The 22,848-nt window shown below is 39.8% G+C and overlaps 1 protein-coding gene across 1 annotated transcript; it reads left to right on the forward strand.

Annotated features, from left to right (window-relative positions):
* The first annotated feature begins 417 nt into the window (after positions 1-417).
* cep170ba (centrosomal protein 170Ba) lies at positions 418-21,113 on the forward strand. Its single transcript, XM_030766688.1, has 18 exons — positions 418-564; positions 2,046-2,135; positions 3,712-3,790; positions 4,123-4,181; positions 4,500-4,638; positions 5,631-5,744; positions 8,289-8,756; positions 8,878-9,671; positions 10,211-10,393; positions 11,351-11,489; positions 11,702-13,270; positions 14,226-14,460; positions 15,888-16,023; positions 17,435-17,569; positions 17,665-17,753; positions 19,871-19,964; positions 20,040-20,091; positions 20,995-21,113. Exons 1-18 carry the CDS (start codon positions 460-462, stop codon positions 21,102-21,104), a joined length of 4,590 nt encoding a protein of 1,529 aa, XP_030622548.1. The 5' UTR covers positions 418-459; the 3' UTR covers positions 21,105-21,113.
* The last annotated feature ends 1,735 nt before the right edge of the window (positions 21,114-22,848 follow it).

A 22,848-nucleotide genomic window follows, 5' to 3' on the forward strand; every position in this document is an offset into this window, starting at 1 on the left:
TCCACAAAAGAGACGTGGACCTATGGACACACGATAATTTAGATATGTATTCATAAGTTCTCTTAAAATATCATATAGAAACTGATGACATAGTGAAAAGTAATTTCTTGGTTTAATCTGGATTTAGAACTTTGCTCAGTCTTAATGAGTGCAACGGATTTACCAGGATTACATGTCCTCTCCTGACAGCAAGTTCACTCCACTTCTGATATTTACGTATCTCAGCAACAGTTCAAATTGTTGTCGCCACTTCCATGCCGAAGTACTTTCAAAGTTTTACTTTAAATGTCCTCCCCCCCAGGACCACTTTCAGTCATTTTCTTGGAACTTCGCACCATTTTTATTTTTCCATTTTCTGGATTTTTGATTTAATACTGATGCAGGTTGTGTACTCTGAAGAGTGTGGATGATTCAGCTGTTGTGGAGGATGATGAGCAGGCTTTGAACAAGACTAGCAAGATGAGTTTGACATCATGGTTCCTGGTCAGCAGCTCGGGCACACGACACCGTTTGCCACGAGAGATGATCTTTGTTGGTCGAGAGGAGTGTGAGTTAATGTTGCAGGTAAGTGAGAGGTGTGTTGGAGTTGAAACTTATTGACTTAAATAAACTTACACTTTATTTACCAACTAAACACTGTCTAACTGTGGTAGACTACTCCCAGATCAAGACTAGTGATTTAAAGGGGTGTGTGAGAGTGAGACATTCTTTGCTGCTGAGTCTCTCTCTCTTTCTCACTCTGTTCCTCCTGCTCCTTCTTTTTGTCTGCGGAGCAGCTCGACTGTTTACGAATCATTGGTAATGTGCTACTTACTGTGGTGAACTCAACTTTAAAACTCCTACACATTGCTTCCAAGCCCTAGGCCAGTTTATAATTACACTCTCACTGTGTGTGTGTACATAACCATTCATTTTTTTCCAGTTGGACACACATTTATGTTGCCCTAGCACTCCTCCTGGCCACAGGCTTAAGGACTGGCTTTGTTAACATGTCAAACAATGCATGGTCAGTGTCTTGTTACAGCCACAGTTTGGAAATGTGTGGCTTGGATTTATTTGTTCGCATTCGCTGACTGATTTAAAAGAACTGCAGCTACCTCATATTATTATTGAGTAGGTTACAGCTGGACTTTTCTGAAAACTTTCTTAAGGCTACAGTGTGTGCCCAGTATTTGCTTTCACCAGTCTCACAAACAGAACAGAAAGCTTCACTTTAAACAGAATAACTGATACCTTTTGGCTGTTAACAACAGGTTTATACCTGAAGCTGTATGGTTCCTTGCAATAATGAGGTGGTTTCAGTAAGAATGCAAGAGTACCAGTTATGCTGTGTCACACTATAAAAGACTACAATAGTTTAGCACAGAGGTTTTAGGTGGTTAATCAGTCCAATATTCCTGTGTTGATAAGGGTGCATGTATTTATCCAAAAAGAACTGAATGAATTAAATATGAGCACACTAAGAGGTCCAAGCCTGATGACAGGCAAATTTGGAGTTCTGTTCAGATGAATGAGTACTCAACATTGTTAAAAAATTGGAACACTATGTGCAAAGGCCTATTGGGTGGCTTAGTGCCCCATAATCCCTTGCTGCTTTGGACACAATGTGACTTACTCATGAAAGAGATGCTGATGGGCAGTAACAAGCCTGCAAGTAACTTTGGCAGTAGAGCAAATCTGAGGTGGAAAGCACTATAGAGCATAATCAGACAAATAGCAAATATGTCCTGTCTGCTTGTGTAATTACAGTTCTCTCTGACTGTATATTATGTGATGAAGAGGAATTCCTCTACACTAGTAAAGTTTCAGTAGCTGTTGTTGTTTTGAGTCTGAGTCAACTTTGCTTACAGTAATGGTTGTAAGACAAAGCAAAGCACATCAGAACTCAGCGTATGACTTTGACTGCATGATTCAGTCAGGTGTTGGTAAGACGACACAACATTTTTTGTCTAGAGACCTCTTCTCACAGCCATTATCCACTGGTAGATAAACCCTCAGAACCTGTCACAGAATTGTGTTTGTATTGTTTTGTTTGCACCCTGCAGTCTCGCAGTGTGGATAAGCAGCATGCGGTAATCAACTATGACCCTGCTACAGATGAACATCTTGTCAAGGACCTGGGCAGTCTTAATGGGGTGAGTTCTGATGTTGACATTCAAGACTATGGTGTATTGCCGGCCGTTAAACCCCAAATTCCTAGACTTTTTATTGTCTAAGTTGAAAGCTTGAGGGCAAGCATGTGCTGAGATTTTTTTTTTTTTTTGTCATTGTTGATGATGTTGTTTTTTTGTCAATCAGCACTTAATCCAGTGATTACAGAAGTTGACTTGATTGAGACTTCTCTTTCTGGTTTTTCAAAGACCTGTCTCTTTCAATGCTAATTCGCCTCCTGTCAGACTTGATTTTCTAAGGCTTACCCACATACTTTTGTTTCAGCCCTGCACATGCACACTGACTTTAGCTGATCTAATTATCAAGCTGTGATGCATTTGCATCAGGTGTGTTAATGCAGTGCTCATCAGTATGGTGCTGGACATGTGGGCCTTAAGGACTGGGCTGAATAACATTGCACTAAAATACAGCTAGACTGAAATAAACAACATCATTGATTAAAGTATTTAATAATTGCAGATTACTGTTCGTTTTTGCAACACTTAATACTTCAGCAAATCTGTTTTGAAATTACTGTGTTCCTGATGAAAATGGGTAATTAAACTGTAGAGACAGATTTAGGCCAGTTATGTGTAGGCACCCGCTGGAGCCTATGGAGGCCTCTCCACAAAAGTTTCTTTTTTTTTTTTTTTAAGCCTGGTTTAGTTAATTGGGCAGAAGCAATGAAGAGTGAATTTTCTGCTGCCATGAACCTTTTTTCAAAGAGCTGCTTTCTTTCTCATTTCTTCTCCACCTCCACTGGCAGCTCTTCAGTGAGCAATAATTCCAACTGTCCCCACTTGAAAAAAGATTTCTTTGTCATTTCCCTTTTGTGTTTCTCTCTGTACAAGAGATGACTCCTCAAAGTGTTCGTCATGCACTGGAAGCATGTTCTGTGCATTCACTAGAAGGGTTTATTATTTCAGGTCTGTCATGTTACCTATTTGATGGTATAGTTATTCCTTACTGAGGGTTTTTATCTGTGATTTCATTATCAGTCAGTTAATTAATTCATTGACCTTTAATTATTTCTGTTGTTGCCCTCAGGCCCAGATTCAAACAAATGTTATTGACTCTTAAACTTTACTCATATTGCACTTTCATAAGTGCTTGTTGAATAAAGTCCTGTGCTTGTGCTGTCATTCCTTGTACCATGCCACAGAGACCAGTTTAATTGCTGAGTAATTTGTAGTCATTTTGAACTGGAAAATAGCAAATTTGTTGTCTTTAAATTCTGGCTATGTTTTGTTCACAGACAGAGTTTCAGGTCATTTTCTGCTTTTTCTTAAACCCATCTCTCCCATGTGATGGTCTTTTTTGAGCTACGACTTATGTTGTGTAAGCAGCACAATCTTATTAATGTCTCAACGGATGTCGCTTAACTTTTAATGGGAAAAAGGCCAGACGCAAAGCTTAGAAAAACCTGAGCCACCCCCGGATGTGTAAACCTCTATGTTTTTATTGTCCCCTCACATGTTAAAGAACTAATATGTGCATTGAGCACACTGAACAATTTCATCTTGGTCTTTTCTCACCTGCTTTATTTGCTTTTGTCAACAGACATTTGTGAATGACCTCAGAATTCCTGACCAGACCTACATCACCCTCAAGATGTCTGATGTTATTCGCTTTGGATATGATATCCACTGTCCACAATGCAATACAACACTCTCCGTGCTTTTCTGCCTTACACTTCAGTTTCAGAACTAGGCATTCAGAATTTCATCTGGGTTAAACAGCTTTCTATAAATGATACAGATTTCTTGGTAGATTTCTATGCTATCAAATGTATCTCATGGTAAACTACAGGACAGGCATATTCTGTGGAGGTTTACTGTTCAGTGAAAGTGGTGTAAGAAATAGAGATGAAATACGTTCTGAAAGACAGCCAGACTCTTAAAAAAAATGAAATTTGTTTCCTTAAAAGGTTGTTCAGAGCAAGTGTGCAACTTTTTTCTTAACACAACTCACATGCTCATGTTTATATTCTGGAGAAGAGTCAACACAAGGTTCCAGAGGAAGCCCTAAAGGTACTTGTCCTGTGTTTTGGGTGTGGGTTAACGACTGGGTATGCATGGTTGTGTATACTATATACTTTTGATTTGAAATTGCTTTTAATCATTGACTTTAGATGAAAGATGCCTGTTGTTTTAAAACAGCTGTGCTTGTTTTTATGTCAAACTCGTTATGTGTTTGTTGTGCCTCATGTATATGGGTGGATAGCTTTTTTGAATTGTGCTCAGTATTGGAAGAGTGTTCAGTGTTGTGCTTCAGAAATGTCTGTGTGGCTTTTATGAATCCCAAAGAATGGAATATTGTCAACCTGTCACCGTTTGTGAATTTGTCAGCATGAAAAGTACACCAGCCAATTTCAGATTGGCCTAAGAGCTCATGAGACCAGGAAACGTGAGCAGGCTGAGCTGAAGACCCGGAACACTGAATCCTCTGGCTCTAAACCTGATAAGGCTGAGCTTAAAACACTCACAGGTACTTCCATATACACACAGTCCAGTTTTCCCAACGCTGTCAAACATCACCCGAGATTGTCACATGTGGCAATCTTTATTCCGGTCTCCTTCAGCTCTAGGCATCAGTGGTGTTTGTGAGCTTCCATGGAACTAACTTGCATTCTTACAAAAACCTGCTGAATGGTCTCTGTCTTGCAAATCATTTGCTTGCCTATCTCACTTTAGAAGTGAGTTCTAGTCAAAGCAGGATGGTTGATGTTTATTTGAATACGGTTGGCAGATCCATCAACACACCCAAGCTCTTTACTCTCCAGTTAAGAGCCTGCAACCTGCATGAGGAGCACACTATGACTTTAAAATGATCAAAGGGTTTTCAGGTGGTGCTGTGCACCACCAACCAGACAGCAGCTGTAAGCCATTTCAGTGTCAAGGCAGGGATACATGTACTTCATTACCGAGCTTGTACTTGATGTAGAATTTGAGTAAGAGAACAAGTGACCAGTGTTTACATAGCAGGCTGGCTGTGTCAGTCCTGTAGTGGAGTTGTTCACCTCAGCACAGATATTCAGTGATGGCTCTTTGACTGGCAGCAAAGACAGATGTTTTTCATATCTCACCTGTTTTTCTGCCTCCTCTTTTCTAAATTGTAAAGCAGTGGTATTTCTGTCTGGTGTATGTATTGACATTTTCCATACAGATTACACTTGTACTAAAATTGCTTTTACAGGCTCACACAGCACAGCGCTGTGTTTTTCCATATCTCTATTATAACCAGTGTCCACTTTTGACTACCTTAACGACACAGTTGTACTTAGAAAGCGTTATTGGCTACATTGTGCTAAAATAAAGTCTTTGTTTTGTCAGAATCCATAGCAGGCTCAGTAGACCAAATCCCTGCCATGTGACCAATGAATGCCATGAGTTTTAAGTGGTTTAATCCCTCTGCTCTGGGCCTGTCTGTCTTTCTCTGTATTTAAATTTTCTTTTTCCCTTCCCCTTTCTTAACCCTAGACACTCCAGTCCACAAACCCACTCCGCTGTATGGACAGCCCTCATGGTGGGGTGAGGATGATGAGCCTGGGGGTCAGGACAGTGATGGGAGAAGGCCTAATGACGACCACACAGGTCAGCTACTGCATAAACGTGTGTCCATTCCTCACTGCTGTCATTGGCCCATGTTACCCCTTATACATTCTTTTTCGGAAGGTCACTCACTTGATTTCCTTCTTAATCTTCATTTTATTTCCAGTGTTTGCTATAGCTATGCTTTAAAGATATGTCCTTGATTTCAAGAAGTACATGTTCAATAAGACTGACTGAAACTACGATTTTTTTCCTCTGTCGTCATCTACAGAACACAATGAATGAGTTACAGATGTATGGAGATTTGCAGCTTCTGTATGTTGATACAATGTTTTTTTGCCATAGAACAGGTTAGACCAACAAGCTAAGCCTTGTGACAGATTAGTTACACCATAAACCAAGAGCTGAAAATGAGCTCATTGTTTCCTTTCCTGTTCCCAGAATGGTACTGACGATTTTAACTGATGTTTTAATGTATGTTTCTTAGACTAATGCTGGAGGAGTGTGCTACACAGCCTAGGTGCTAATTTATTAAAATTTTCTATCAAAAAATTTTCTATCAAAAAATGTTTCAAGCTATGTTTCTCTGCCTTAGTGAGTCAGAACAGTCTTTATTGTCTAGCAGTTATATTCTAACTAGTGGTAGAATGTGCAGTTAGGATAAGATGTTAAGTTGTGGACCTCGCTTTTGGTGGACTTATAAAAAAAATCCCCTGGCTTTTTGGGAACGAAGTGTTAACCTGGCCAAGCTCCTGTCCAGGCCTTCTCAATCTTAGTTCCCCAATGACTAGTGAAGTAGTGTCCTCCTCTCTAGCTCATGACTTGTGTGGTGAACATTGTTGTGCATACTAAGAGCCCTTGAGTCATCTGGGTGGGTCCTGGGCGTTAGCTATGGGCAAGGAAAGTCTGACCTCACATTGTGTTCCATGTATTTGAGAGAAAATTACTTTTAAATAGAATGATTAATTTATGCAAGCAAAACCTTAGACACACACCGTGCACCAGATGCCTTGTCCTTTGTTACTGTCAAGTTATTTGAGATTATGGCTTTGCTGTGTTTTCTGAGTTTATGCACAGTAGTAAAAGTGGAACTCTTTTCATTCAAGCAGTTCATTCATTTAAGAAAGAAAATGTGAGCTGAAACATTTTACACTTCACTAAATCCTGGCCTGCTGAGATAAAGTTTCTAACTTAGAAAATCATTTACTGCCTGTGCAGCCTGCGATGCAGACAAACTACGGAAGTGTGGTTATGTTGTTGAGAAAATTACCTCTGTTGGTAAATTTTTCTATGGTAATTGTCACCTAAACAGCCGTCATAAGCAAAAATCGAAAGAGGTTTTAACTTTCAGTTTAAAAGAGAGGCTCCTGACCAATTAATAATTAATGATGTTCAGAACAGCAGTGTCACTGAGCAATGAGGTTCCTGCTCTGTAGATAAGTGAAATTACATGAGGGAGCAGTCGCTTACAAACTTGAGTGGAACTGCTATCTGTCTGTTTAACTTATTCTTGATGTTTCTTTCACGCTGTAGCACATGCTTTTAGGTCAGCATGTTAACATTAACCAGGTTACATTAACATGGACGTTGTCATTAGGACAGTGAACAGTAGTAATACATCAAACAACCAGCCATATGTAAGTGGGCTGTATAATGTCAGGTCGGTTTGATCACTGACATTACCAACTTACAAAATAAAACATATACACAGGCAAAAAAGTAATGTTTGTAACTACCTACAAACAAGTTTAGCTTAGAGCAAGTGTGGGTATCTTTTTTGTCATTTTGGTGTGGCTGTCCTACCAGTAGGCTACAGTCTGCAGCAAAGCTTGATTCAAAGTTTATGTTTCTCAAAGTTTGTTTTTGGTTTTTGAAACAGAACAAAGAAGCACCCTCAGACTCTCTAGCCCCTGGAATTACTTTTACAGGTGTTATAGACACACACTGTTTAACCATAAACAGGTGGTTTATTTACCTCAGTTTGTTAGCTTATCAGAGACCAGTCTTTGTCTGAGAAAAAGACAGGCAGTAGTTGTCACTAAGCCAGGATTGGATAGTCATTCAGAGGAGGGGCTTGAAAAGAGTCTTTTTACACTAAAAGTCAGAAATGATATAAAAAAAACCCCTAGATATTAAAGATTTTTTCATCAATTTTGATTTTCATTCGTGTTGAAGAGCATACTGGTTTAGTTACAGCACCAAGTTTTTGTGCAGTGTATGGATAAAAAACTACATAATGACTGAGGCATGAATAGGTACAAGTGAAAAGGTGCAAAGAAAAAAGCGTCATTTTTTTCTCTTCCTCTTTGTCACTTTTTACTCAAGTAGGTCTCCAAAGAAAGTTTCCTTATGGCAAAATAAATGGACAAATAGATCGAAGACATGACCATTTATAGACATGTTTTCTATTTTTGTGATTGGTGTTATTGCTTTTAGTGCCATATTTCAGAGTTAACTTGGTTCTGCATGTATAGTTTTGCAAATTTAGTCAGTTCATCAGTTATTTGCACTCATCAGAGTTGCAATATTAGTTGTAGTTTGTGTTGGTTTTCACTGGTCTACATTAATTGTACTGTTGTTTCACAGAGAACACTAAGGAAAACTCTAGACATACACCTGAAGTCAAACAGTCCCCACCTGAAAGTAAAGAGGACCAGGACAAGTCTATCTACTCATACCGCAGGGAACCCAGTTACTTTGAGATCCCCACCAAAGACTTTTCACAGTTGAAAACAGTCAGGACAGAAGACCAGGAGATTCCAACAAAAGACACTAATGCTACAGCCACTCCAACACCACCTGTGGTGCAGAGCCATGCCTCTTTCACCATAGAATTTGATGACTGCACCCCAGGAAAGATGAAGATCAAAGATCATGTCACAAAGTTTTCCTTCCGCCAGCGCAAGAATCCTTCCAAGGAAGCTACAGCCACACCAACTGAAGTCATGTCTGTAGAGAATAAAGTCACTGATTGGCTAGCACAGAATAACGTAAGCATGAGGAGCTCTAGGTCTGATAACCTGTGTAGCACTAAGGGCGACATGTCCACAGATGGTAAGGACCCCATCAGTAAATAACTTTTAGGAGCTGATAATGTCTGTTCTCTATGTTTTTTTGTTAATTTGAGGTGATTTGTTGATTTTAATCAGATCGTAATCCTGCTCTGCCCCTCCAGATAAACATCATCATGATGGCCAAAGTGACAGTGATTCTGAAGGTCCTGTCAACGATGACAAGGGCAGCCTAATATCACAGCCTCCGACAGGGTCTGAGACATTGTCTCAGCAGGGTTTACTCTCGGAGTTTGTGATGTCACAACCTTTTATTTCTCCTGAAAATGAGGAACCTACAGGAGCTAAACCTGACCACCAACAGGCTTTCATCATAGAGTTCTTTGACAACAATCCTCGCAAAAAGCAGGCACAGTCCCTAAATATGTCCCCTCCAGATTCTCTCAAGAGCAAGCCAGACAAGAGGAAGGTTACCTCTCAGGTTGAATCAGCTGGATCTAACACACACACACAACGATTGACCATTCCCCTGAATGACTCAGGTAATTTCCAAAGAGGTGGTTCTCTGAGAAGAGAGAAGACCGACATTCGGATGAGTGCCTCTAATTTTTCTAGCCGATCTGCCTCTTCCAAGCCCTTTGGGAGCCTGGGCCGTAACTCCAGACTGGCTCGAGATTTTACTGCTCTACTAAAGGCATCAAAGTCAAATTCTTCTGACACATCGCCTGCCCACTCCCATTCCCCAGACATTAATCTGACTTGCACCCCGTACCCCACCCATCAAGCAGTGCCCTCGAAACCCAGTCACATGTCCCATGCTCAGCAGGACACAGAAGCCAAGAGCCCCAAGGGTCCAAAACATGAGGAGGAGGACAGCCTGAGTGATGCAGGCACTTACACCATTGAGGCAGACGGACCAGATAAAGACTTAGAGGAGGCTCGTAGCAGGATTGATCAGGTACCAGTATATCAGTATCCATTTGAACTGGACTCAGTGGTTCTAAATGTAAAGGTAATTGCGGACAGAGCAGGTACAGGTCTCTTTGTTTAAAACAGCACTTGCACATATGTAAGCCACAAGATCAGCTTAGCTTGTTCTGAAAACAAGCAGTACTGGGTATGAGAATACCAAACCTTTTCCACGCAAACAGCTGTTCTAATGAGGAAAGCTATACACTGCGACGGAATTAATTTTCAAGTTACAGACTTAGGCTAGAGCCAGAATTAGGCTCTGTCTAAAATTACAGTCTGAAATAAATCTGTCACATACAGAAATCCAATTCTCCAAAGGATCTCCTGTGCATCATTTCTTTAGCCAATTCCCCCATGTAATGGTTAGCTTGTTTGTTGTTTAGTTCACCTTTATTTTTCTATAGTTAGTGCAGGATACTTCATAAGAACCTTTTGCAACAAGGCTGTACTAAAATGTACTCACCGAGGATGGGCATCCTGTGCCTTCCTTGTCATATCTTCTCATAGATGCTTTGTTCCTGACAGGTGTTTGGTGTTGGTGAGTGCTCTGAGCACAGCAGCCAACCATCAGGAGCAGCAGCTGCATATAAGCCTGTAGTCCTAGAGCAGAGGCAAGGGCAAGATAGCCTTGCAGATAGAGAGTTTAGGCCTTCAGTGCTGAGCCATAACCCAGCAAATCTTAGAGACCTATCCATGGGTCCAGCGCAGGTAAACACTCCACTGGGTTCAGCCATGCTTACTCCATATTCTCTGTAGTTGTCTTACCGTCTGTCAATCAATCAACCAATCAGTCAGTCAGCCAGTAAGTCTACCATTGGCTTAGGGGGGGCTTGAAATCTATACGCTTTTCTGTTGATTATACTGTCCTTTAACATAAATTCCTGTGATGATTTCTGACCTCCTATGGTTCTGATCTGGGAATGGTTACTTTCATGGTAGGTGACAAATTATGTATGGTTTGTGTGAAGATTTTTTGGGATTGAGGTATTCTTCTAGTGTGTGTGTGTGTGTGTCTGTGAAGCTTTTCCCCAACACACTTATTGGGTTTTTTTTCTTTTTCCTTTTGTTTGGCCTCTTTATTTTCACACTTGTGCATTCAGTCAAAATAATGATTCCTGACCAGCATTGTATTTGTGTGCATGCATGTAACTAACATTACATTAGATCACCTTGATTCTTTCTCAGCTGTCACAGTTTAATGCAGACAAAAAGATACTTAGAATAGTTGGAATTAATGTGGTAATTTAGAGATATAATGTATTTTTCATAATTAACTGTCTCTCACGTAAAATATGATATATAAGTAGGCAATTTAATGTTTCTGAATTAACCTTATTCTGTAATTACTACAATACCACCAAGATTGCAACACAAACATTTTTCTCAGAAGCTGCTGTGCTCATATATGTCATTTTAAGGTCAATAATAAGACATAAGAGTCTCCCCTCCTGTGGCTGCCACCTAAGTCAGGCAGTGAGAGGGATAACACTGGCATACCTACCTGATTGCCAGAGTTTGTCCATACTCGCTGGTACAGCACAAAAGTGTTAAGGACTCTTGAATTGATGATATTACATTGCATGTTTGGAGTTGGAGTTCTAATTTGGTGGACCTTTCATACTCTAGCATTCATATGTTTTGATTGTTGTCTAATTCCCCCTCTAGATGAGATCAGTTGACTTAGTGAATTCTGGAGGCCCCAAATGGGTTTCTCGTTGGGCAAGCTTGGCAGACAGCTACTCTAACTCAGGCCATGTGTCGGGACTCTGTAACATCCCAGCACAAAAGGAGCGTGTAGATGGAGGTAAGGGATCCTCCTGTGACTGTTTCTAGTTTTATTTGATTTAAAAAAAAAAAGAAATTTTTCAATTCATTCAACCTTTATTTCACTTGGCAAGACATTAAGAACAATTTCTTATTTACAATGACGGCCTGGCAAGTGCCAAAAGACACTTGTAGGGGGAAGGGGAAGGGGGAAAAAATAATGTAATAAAATTATGTTATTTCCTTTAATAGGAGGACAAATTATCCACCAGGCAATGCTTAACCAGAACTCTGACACCACAGAGTCTGAAATTGGTCAAAGTCACAGAGCGCGACGGGTTCTCCCACAGGTCCCATCGAAAGAAAAGACAGAGACTACACTCCCAAGCATTCTCACACAGCAATCTTACCTGACCTATGAAGCTGTGGAGAGGAGGGAAGTCCTGCGAACACAGGACGATATCAACAAACTGCGTGTACAAGAAGATCTGGACCCTGACAGTCTGAGTGACACTAGCAAGTCTGATGATGGTTCCATGGAGCAATGCAGGAAGTACTCTGCCAAACAGGAAACAGTGGTCAAACTTGGCAAGACCGGGAGAGACAAAGGTTCTCCTCAGAAGTTCTCAACAGCTACCTTAACAAGACCTGGCAAGCCTAATTCCTCTGCTCCAAATTTGGAGTTCCAAGATAAGGAGTCTAAGGAGGTCTCTGTGTCCCTTGTCAGACAAGAGAGTTTCACAAAAGACAGACCCAGTGATGATGTCTATGTCACCAGACTGCCTCAAATCACTAGTCATTTGTCTACGAGGGAGGGAGACCCTACACATTCCCTTCAGGGCATGTACAGTCAGGACACACAGTCGTACCTCAAAGACACAGAGGCTGCTCTTGCAGCACTGGAATCTAAACTGCAAGGAAGACGTCAGGGCCAGCAGCTTGCTGGCAGTTCCTACCTTCTAGAGGACTCTCTCTCTGGGGACTCAGATGTGGATACCTCAAGCACAGTCAGCCAACAGAGCAACAGGAATGCCCCCAGCACGACTGTCAAGAAGCCTGTTGTCCTCAGCAACAACAGCAGGCAGAAATCCCCTACCAGTCAGCACAACCAGGAGCCAAACCAATCACAGCAGTCAAGTCAAGAGCTCTTTTCAGACCATCGCAGCTTCAGTGCTGCAGCGAAGGACAGTAAGGTGGAGCCAAGCAGGAGCTACCAGTTGCAAAACAGCACAGGGAAACACAGAGTTCTCGACTTAAGCAACGACCACCAGGACTCCAACAAACGTTATTTGCCAGACACCGTCTCTTCAGACCAGGAGTTCAGCTCAAAGCCCTCTGCCAGTAGAAAAATCTCTGTACCCCTGAAAAAGGATGACTCCAGTAAATCCTTAAGAAGCATGGTAGCTAAGGCACTAGGTCGTTCCAACAGCCTCTCTGCTCCAAGGCCCACACGAACCTCAATGCTCCGACGTGCTCGTCTGGGCGAGGCATCAGACAACGAGAGTGCAGAGACAGACCGCACATCCCAGAACTCTGATCCTAATATCCCTGCCACCAAGGGGGCACAAGAGAGCAAGAAACTCTCCCGTCTAGACTTATTGGCTCTACCAAGGAGGAGGACGGGTTCTTTCACCACAACCAGTGACACAGAGTCGTCTACTCGACGGACAGGTTTCTCCAACCGTAGCTCTGAATCCAGTAGCTCTGTGCGGAAAGCCTCTGTGCCTCCTGAGGCCAAGACAGGCACTCGTAGGGGCACAGGACCAACAGGAAAACAGCCCATCATCCGTGGACGCTCCAGCAGTGCAAAATATGCCAGCAGCACAGCCAGTGAGTAGTTTCTCTATATGCTCAATACATCAAGTGAAGGAGCAAATAAGCTCCAATTAAGCTATAGTATTAGCAAGCTTTAATCATGCACAAACTCACTGGATTCAGGAAATAAACCTTTTTATGAGCTACACAATCATATAGTTGAGTTTGTTTGATCAGGGGTAAGAAAAAAAGTCATGTAGGAATTGGGCTTTCCTGGATGAGCATTGATTGTAATTATATCCAAATAAGAACTGTTCAGATTTGAAGGACTGAATGAAATGAAAACATCTTTTGACACATTACCGTACATGAAATTTGTACCTGGATTTTGTTTTGATATTTATCACAATCTCATCATTTGTAGTCATTTCCTACAAACAACTAAAATAATTAAGCTGATCTTTTAATGGACAAGTTCCTTTTCCTCGTAATTGACTGAACTTTTGAACCAGATTGGTAACATTTCAGTCTTACCTGGGCTTTTGCAATCATATTGTCTGTTTTATATGACATTGACCGGTGGTTCATCTGTCATTTATTACTTTGTACCACCTGGCCAATAATGGCCTTAAACTATCAAACATGTGTATGGGCTGTTATATCTTTAACTATACTAACACACAGGGTTTTCATTGACATTTCCTCGCAACTTTTATGAAAAATGATTTGGAGTGCTCAGTTCAGTATGTAAATGGCAGTTAAGAAAAGAACAACGGGATGAGATTCAAGATACTGTAACACCACAAATATACAGTATTTATACGCTGAATGAGCACTTTTACTTCATTTCAAAGCCTTTTTTAATTAATTTTGATTTTTTGTTTTTTGTTTGAGTGGGATCTGATTTAGCACTGTCCTCTCATGTTTCCTCTGTCTCTTCCCTCCCTCTTTTCATTCCTTAACCTCCTGTTCCAAAACTCACTGCTCCCAAACACCCTTTGAACCCATTCCTTGAGCAAAGGCTCTCGGAGGCGTCAGAAGGGCTTAGACTACACATCCACCTCAGAGGAGGAGTATGAATCCAACCACAACATTTCCAAACACAAACGCTCCCATAATTCAGCAGCCTTGCAGGTGCTCCGAGCCCAGGCGCCCAGCCTAACCCAACCCAAACCCAGAGCTGTTCATTCAGAGGAGGAATGCCACAGCGGTGATGCTTTTCAAAACTGGACCTCCCACAGCGCAGAGATTGCCAGGTAGGGCCAGAGAGAGGTTAATCACATGATTGTTTTTGAACTGTGTGGAAATTGCAGTTACTTAGAATTACCCTGTCAAATAACCCATAAGTTGTGCTATACTGATCAGACTAACAAAGGTCCATCAGTTTGACCCTGAACAGTCTACAGTACTGGTATCAATAGACAGGATGCACTGTTCCATTACTAATGTGTGCTGCTGGTGGTCTACCCATCTACTCATCTGTGGACTAAAGCTTCTAGCCAGCTTTCTGACGCATTCATTTTGCGCTGGGAGATTACCCAAAATGTCAAGACATTTAATGTAGACCAATTAGTTACCAAATGTGCACGTAAAAGGTAAAAGATCTTTATGTGCAAACATGTAACTAAAAAGCGAATTAATTTCCACTGTGATGCGGACCTTAATTGATTTGCATTGTAAAATTTAATAAGTGGTTTTGAATTCAGGGAATTGGGGAAATTCAGTCCTACTCTCAAACCTGGGCTAAAAATAAAAGCTGTTTGATATTTAGTTAGCTTTTACACTCCTAATTTGTCATGCATCGAAGTTTTGCAGGAGATAGTCAACTGAATATCAATATGTTTATGTTGCAGAGGAGTAGTTTTACAACTACTCCATCAGTTTTATAGAACTGATTATGCTTAATGATGTGGATATGTTATATGGACATATATCTTGTGAAACAAACATGTTAGTAGCATGCTAACAGGTGCTATAAACTCTTCAAGGTAGTGGCCCATCACAGAACTGATGGCTAAATGCATGTAATAACATTGATAAAGACAAGGATGAAAAACTTACAAGTGCCTTATTATGGGTGTATGCAGTATACTCAAATTAAGAGAATCTTAGAAAACACTTCGTGTTGCGCTAAAATGCCTTTAAGGGACAATTGCAGAATGTTATATATTGTCAGTGTCATCTCCACCAGGGAATAGGTGTAGAGGGTAGATAGGCCCTAACATCACACTGCCTCCTACTGATTACATGATGTTGAAGTTCTTATTTTAAAGTTTTTGAAATCTATACCGGAAGACGTTTTAAGCATTATTATGGGCTACAATTGACATGTAGGATATCCCTGACTTTGATATATATAGAAATTGAGTGACTTTTTCTTTGAGACATTTTACAACTGGGGAAACGAATGAGTTAATATTTCAAATGTACATGATACTTCTTCCTGTTAAGGTCCTAGAGGGTCACATCATAAATGCTAGGATGCAGGAGGTAGTAATTTGGAATTTGTCACAGGACTAAAAAGACTCGGTCATCCAAGCCAAGTTCAAAATTCTGTGAAGAAGTGATATTGGTACATTTATGACTACGCTTCAGTCTTAACTGACTTGGTTTTGCTTGACCTGATTTTTTAATATAGGTTTATAATTTGAATCTTTTGGTGAAATCTTGTTTGTATTGTTAGGTTGAGTCAGGACCTGGCCAAAGACCTAGCTATTCTTGCTCGAGAGATCCATGATGTTGCAGGAGACGCTGAGCCCCAAACCTCCACCACCAAGGACTCAAAGACTTCTGCCCGCTCCATATCTGCTCATGAAGAGGTATAGTATTTTCAACACCCTCTTGCTGTTATCTGTCCGATTATCTTGATAGACATTTTTCCACAGAGAGGATCTCACATCTTGGAGTCTGTAGACAAGGAGTTGGAGAATATGGCTCACTGACTAATGCATAACGTGTACGTTATTAATGTATAATGTGTATCAGGCTAGGATGTCAAAGTTAAGACATTAACTTGTGTGACTAAAATAAAATGCTTTGTGGATTAATATTTTATCACCCTCAAAGAGCTGTATAGATAAACATTAAGTGGCTCTGTGTGATATTATATAGATATAGATACATTGTTAGATAGATATATTGTTGATTTTCTCAACAAATGCCAGTACAGCATTCTTTGCTCAGTGTTCGTTGCATGCTCTGAATTTTGGGCCAAGTTTAATCTTCTCTTCAGCTTTCAGAGTATCCTAACTAAACACTCTGATTATTTTGAAGGCCAACAATTGAATTTTTATTAGAAGATGTCGAGGCTAAGTTTGAAAGCAGTCGTCTTTAGAATTTGAAAACGCAAAGTTGGCAACATAGCCCAAAAAAAAAGGTGGGGGATGGGGGACAGAAATTTCGTAAAAATGATCGAAAATAAAATAAAAATGTCATCAGAATTTTTCAAATGCTTTGTACTTCTCTTTTTCAAGTTACCCTAAAAAAATAATGCATTATATCTAATTTACAGTTAAAGTAGAATGTGATACATTTAGCAACTACTAGAAACCTACTTTCTTAAAGAACTGGGCAAGGCACGTCTTATTTACCGCAATTAATACAGTTAGCCTGTATGCCACTAATAGCTGTTGCTGTATAAACTGGAATTGGGCCACAGTGACATACTCTTCTCATTTAAAAAAGCAAAAAAACAAAGTTATTTACCGGCACAAGTCCTACAAAAATGTTGTTAGTATGAACTGGAATTGGGCCATAGTAACGCATTCTTCTTGTTTAAAACAAAAACAAAAAAAAACAGAATTATTTCAGAATCAGATTCATTGGCCAAGTATGTTAACACACACAAGGAATTGGTTCCGGCCATTGGTATCTCACTAGTACTACAGGCAATATACAGACAATGTACACATCTACATTTACTGACAGTCCCACACTGGATGTCCTTCAAAAAGGTTGTTAGTACGCTAAGATTCATGGGCATGTCTGGAATGCTCGGATATACAAGACATTGTGATTTTGCTCTCTAAATTTTCCCCTCAGAATTTAGTTTGTTTGGATTTTTTTGATGAAAACGTTCCTTACCCTTGCCACAGATGTTAAAAAAACAGCTCTCTCTAGAGCAAAGAGTTAGGCTTAGTATCCAAGTTCTTAACATGACTTATGTTTGATGGCTTTGTGATGCCTTTCCTGCTCAGAATTTTCTGTCAACATGTTCCTGTTGGTTTACAGTTGCAGCATAATGTTCCTGTGGCCAGTCCAATGTACCAGAAAGTTAGAAAGTTAGTAAGTTCATCAGGGGAGCCTGCCTGCACGATAAATGATGAAAAATCAAGCTTAAAACAGCAGAGCCGGAACAAAGAGGAGGTATTGTGCTATTGCTTAGCAGAGATTTTTTTTTGTCTTTTTTTAAATTTATATTAATATGTTAATGTATTTTGTCTCAATCTTTTTTGCTCTAGGTCATTTTTGACAATGTGGTGTTGAATCCAGTTTTTCAGCTTTCTCAGGCCATCCGAGAGAACACAGAACAGCTGATGGAGAAAATCAAGTAATATATCCCTGACAAAGCACTTAACCTGTGGAAATTCTAATAGTTACTTCACATCAGAGTGAATGAATGAAAGGAGTGAATGAATCATGTCCCATATGCATTTAAACACGTCCTTAGCTCTGCTGACATTTTAGTATTTGGCAAAATAGCTCTTGGCATCTTGGCATTGAGTAGGGTTGGGTATCGTTTCAGTTTTATCGATTCCAACTCTGATTCCGATTCTGCTTATTGAATCCGGTTCTTATCGAATCTTGGTTCTGATTCCAGTATTTTTGGAGAGAAAAAAGGAACAAATATTTCAAGAACAACAGTTAGCCTACCTTTATTCCGGGCACATTTAGGCTATAATCGGTAAACTGTCAACTGTGACAGGAGGGTTTCTTTTTCCCTTCATGACTAAAGTGAAAGGAGTTTCTATGCTAGAGGGGGGTCTCCGGGGATGAGCCAGAGATGGAGGGGAGCCCTCTGAACTGGTATCGAAGAATAATATATATTAGAATAATTTGTAGACATAATTCGTTTACCTGCAATGTAAAAGGCGAATGCCAGCTCATCTGAGTTTTGTACCTGAGTGTGAAACATTGCTGCTGTTAACGTTAGCTGTAAATGGGGTGTTATTGTGCCTGGGAGACTGCAACACACGGTGCATTCCTTCAGATTCACGCCGTGTTGAAGTAAATGCTTCGTCATATTGGAGGTGCTTCCTCCTTTGCATGAAATATCCTCACTGCAGGTTTTGCATTAACTATAAAGGAGTATTAGGGCCACACCGTGGAGGGAAAAAGTCAGAGATTTCAAGAATGAGGTTGTAATATTACAACAATAAAATCGTAATATTATGAGGATAAAGTCGTAATTTTTCGAGAAAAAGTCATAATATTACGAGAATAAAGTAGTAATTTTAGGCTACATGTTACTTTAGAGGGGAAATATCACAAGCGCAGCCTGTTGCCTGCATTAAAATGAGGAACATCTCATTTTAGAGCATCTTGTTAAAATAAACTTTAGTACAGGTTTCACAAATAACAAAATACTGAATCTTTTGACACATCAGCACCACATTATCATCAGGACTTCGAAAAGATGAGACAAACGGCAGTTTCCAGACGCAGGCTCAGGCTGCCATTGGCTGTCCTCTTGCCCGTTTTGTTGGTTGCTGGTATTTTCCTAAGAATTATGTTTTTCTTTGTCGAAATTTTACGATTTTATTATGATTTTTTCTTGTAAAATTTCAACTTCATTCTCATAATATTATGACTGTTTTTTATTTTTCTCTCAATTGCGACTTTATTCTCCAAATTTTTTTTTCCTCAATGTGGCCCTAATACTCTGTCGTAGCATTGTCCTGTGTTGTTATCTTTTTTTAGTAAAGCTAAGCCAAACGTTCAAGCGTTTTTCTGCAGTCCAAACTTTTGAGCGTTTTCGGGTCCAGGAAGTAAACAGAAGGGTCTCTTCTCACAAGCGTACTGTGTAACAAATGACGTGACTTTAGGTCAGTGTAGCAGGTCCAGGTAGATAACCGAAACTTTTGTGGACAGTAATATACTCACTGCAGTTCACTCGGGAGCGCGAATGAAATATGCAAGAGTTAGGAACCGAAATGCAGAACCGAAACGCATGTGTCTTATCGAATCTACAGCTCTTTTGAATTTGAAACTGGTTCCAACTTGGAACTGGTTCTTGATACCCAACCCTTGCTGTGAGAACTTCTCATTTTGTATATTTCTCATTTTTATGTTATTTTAGTAGTGGTTCAATGGAGTCAGATTCTGTTTTTTTTTTTTTTCTGAAAACATTTTTTGGCAGAGACATTTTAAGAGTATCAGCCATTTGTTCTCATTGAAGAATTTTTTGCTTTTGGGGATATTAATAGATGACACATGTTACCTACAAGTCAGGTCATTTCTATACCCAAGTTAAACACAGATCATCAGCAAGCCGCACTGCTCTATGATCAACTACTGTCTGTTCACAAAAGTGGGATGTACTTTTCTTTAATGTTATTTAAGAAAGCTTAGAGGTTCTAATAATTCAGACACCTGTCTTTAATGTTATTTAAGAATGTTTAGGGGTTGGGCATAACGTATTGTGTGTGTGTGTGTTTGTGTGTGTAGGGTGCTGTTCCATAATAAAACAGAAGTTTGGAAGGAGATTGAGGCTAAACTCAATACCTCTGAGTATGATCCTGCACTGAACACCTCAAACAAGGTTGGTGTATCTCTTCCTAATGATGTATAGCTACAAGCATTGTGTCCACCTCTAACATTTTACTCTTTCTTTTAGAAAATTACGTCTATTTTGGGAGACCTTAGGACAATTCAGAAGCAGCTTGAAGGTAAGTGGAACTTTACTGGTAGTAATTTGCCTTTAAATATTGCCGTTGTCTTTTTGGTCATTTTATGCTCTCAGAAAAATACGTAAGCATAATTGGATAAAACATGATTTGATAAAATTTTACTTTTAATTCTACCTCAGGACTAAATCACCCAAGACTTACACTCCTTAGGTTACTGTTCAATTGAAATTGTAATGATTACATTTCGATTTTTTATTTATATCTACAGAAAAATGAAATAACATGAGTGATTCAAAATAATTTTGAAATGTATTTAAAGGTCTGTTGAAGTGATATTGAGACAGACTACTGGGGAAAAATAAGTGACACGTGTACTGATACACATAAAAAACATAAGCAAGAAGATCTATAGTCTGTAAGAAGGAATAATAAGGAACGAAGTGAGAGGTAGAATGGGGTAGAGCAATGATGGACTATAAATAAGTTTAAAAAATATGGGCAGGGGAGTGCATGAAGAGCACATGCCCCCTCCCTCAACATCCACGGCTGGAGCAAGACATCTAACCCCCAACTGCTCCCCGGGTTCTGCAGCTGAAGCAGGTGCCCACTGCTCCGGGTGTGTGTGCGCATGCTGCTTCTAGTGTGTGTGTGCTCATTGCTCACTGCTCCTAGTGTGCGTGTGGTCCAAAACATCCAAGCTGTCCATATTTGTCAGCTGGATAGCTGCATTAAAAGAGACAGAACAAAGGAACATTCAAACAAATACCACCCATATTACCTCCCCCTTGAGGCTCTTGCTTCACTGGTTACAGTAAATTCAAAAATTGTGTCAGGGAAACAAGGTTGAGTTTGTTGTTCATGTCACAGGTGAACAATGTCAGTGTCACATGGGCTACATTCATAGACATGCTCCACCTAACAGAATATATCTCTGTCTCTCAGTCATCAACATTATCATTGACCCCAGTGGAAACCAAGACCTGGGCAAGAATTTTGCTGCTGGAAGCCCCTCTCCACTAGGCATGACGACCTCCAGAACTTCTAGGGACTAGAAAGCTGCTTTTACGCTGCAGGAACATAGGACTTCCATCAATGTGCAGCCGGGTTATGGCAATATTCAGAATGCTACAGGCTCCGCTGTGGAGACTTTTCTCCCGACTCTGTTTCTCCAGGACATGGGGAGGATTTTGCTATGCCAAATTATTTTTGGTGTCGTATTGCACTAATGCCACTGTAATAATGCATGAACAATACCAGAAAGCCTTCATTTTCAAATGACCAAATGGACCAACCAGTGCTTTAAAATGGGATAACTACAATACTTGTGGACACATTTCATGACAGTTTATATGCTATAGAGATGATAATAAACTCTGTAGTTGAAAACATCTGTTGAATGTACTCATACTGCCCACATTTCATAGAACTGAGAGTATGTGAAGAGCATTCGTCTACTTTTAAAAAGAAAGAAATAGCAAAGTTGAGAGTTGTAAGTCAGTATCACAAAACCATTAGTGGTCTCAGCTGAAAATAGGAACATTAGGACATTACAAGCTTTAATACTAGAAACATTCCAAAGCCACTTGGACTTTTGCAGAGCCTTTAATCAGTTAAATATAAACTATCGGTGTTTGCGAACAGTCTGGGATATTTTAAATCAGCTTTTTTTGTGATTGCACTTTTCCAAGAATTTTGCAAGGTCTATTGGAATGACAGATGTCCCCCCCAAATGTCATCTCACATGTCAAAATATTATTCATAGATGAAATAAGTCAAATGGTACTCTTAATTAAAATAATGAGAACTGTCTCCCCATGCTAAAAATCCCCTTGATTTGATACTTGTCTTTCTGAGGTGAATTTGATATTTTGTTTTGGTTCATGTATTCTGCCAATTTTCTCGAGCTGAAATAATGCAACTCCGGACAAATGATCTTAGCGTCTGTGAGGTGTCTGAAAGTGTGAAGTTGATGGGGTTTTTTTTTCTTTGTAGACCACCCCCCACCGGCCCAACCCACAGGCTGCTGTTGCTGTGGTGATAATTGTAATGTTTCTACTCAGTGAGCTATCCCCTCTAGAGCTGCTGTTTTTTTTTTATTAAGCATATGGTCAGAAAACAATTTATAAAGCACTGGTGTAAAAATAAAGGCCTTTTGGTGTACACAGATGGGGCAGAATTAAAGAACAGTTCCTGTGTGCAGATGTGCAACTACTCTCACTTCCTTAGTCCATGAAGATGATAGTACAGTTCATGCACAAATAGTATTAGTTCAGTGCTGAAACTAAGATGTAAAGAGATATTTTCTGAATAATACTACTGTTTCAGAAATATACAGTAGTAGATGATGATTTACAGTTCACCAAAAGTGCATTTGTGAAGAGTGTGAGTTTATTTTGCTAATAAATAAGTTTGAAAACAGATAAGTGCAATGTATGATTTAGAATGCCAATTTGGAGGAATTCTGTTTTAACAATTTAAGTAAAACTATGGTTGTCTGAATTGTGAAGGCTGCTTACATCTTAGAGTACTTCTCCTCCTTGGGTACAATATTAGCAAAACCAAAATGGCTTTGTTGCATATTTTATAGTCAGTGTAATTCTAATCTTTCACAAACTGTTCACTATCGATAACTTCACTGCAGTTTTCTCTGTGTCATTTCTATGGAGAGCTAATACAAACCTCATTCAGCCAAGTGGGAACATATGTCTCCAATCAGATTGCCACTTTCATCTTGTATTTATCCAAGAGCTTGATAAGCTATCCTGAAAAAAATGCACTGTAAAATTGTTAATTGTC

This window comes from Chanos chanos, chromosome 1 (genome assembly GCF_902362185.1).
Source record: "Chanos chanos chromosome 1, fChaCha1.1, whole genome shotgun sequence".
NCBI lineage: Eukaryota > Metazoa > Chordata > Actinopteri > Gonorynchiformes > Chanidae > Chanos > Chanos chanos.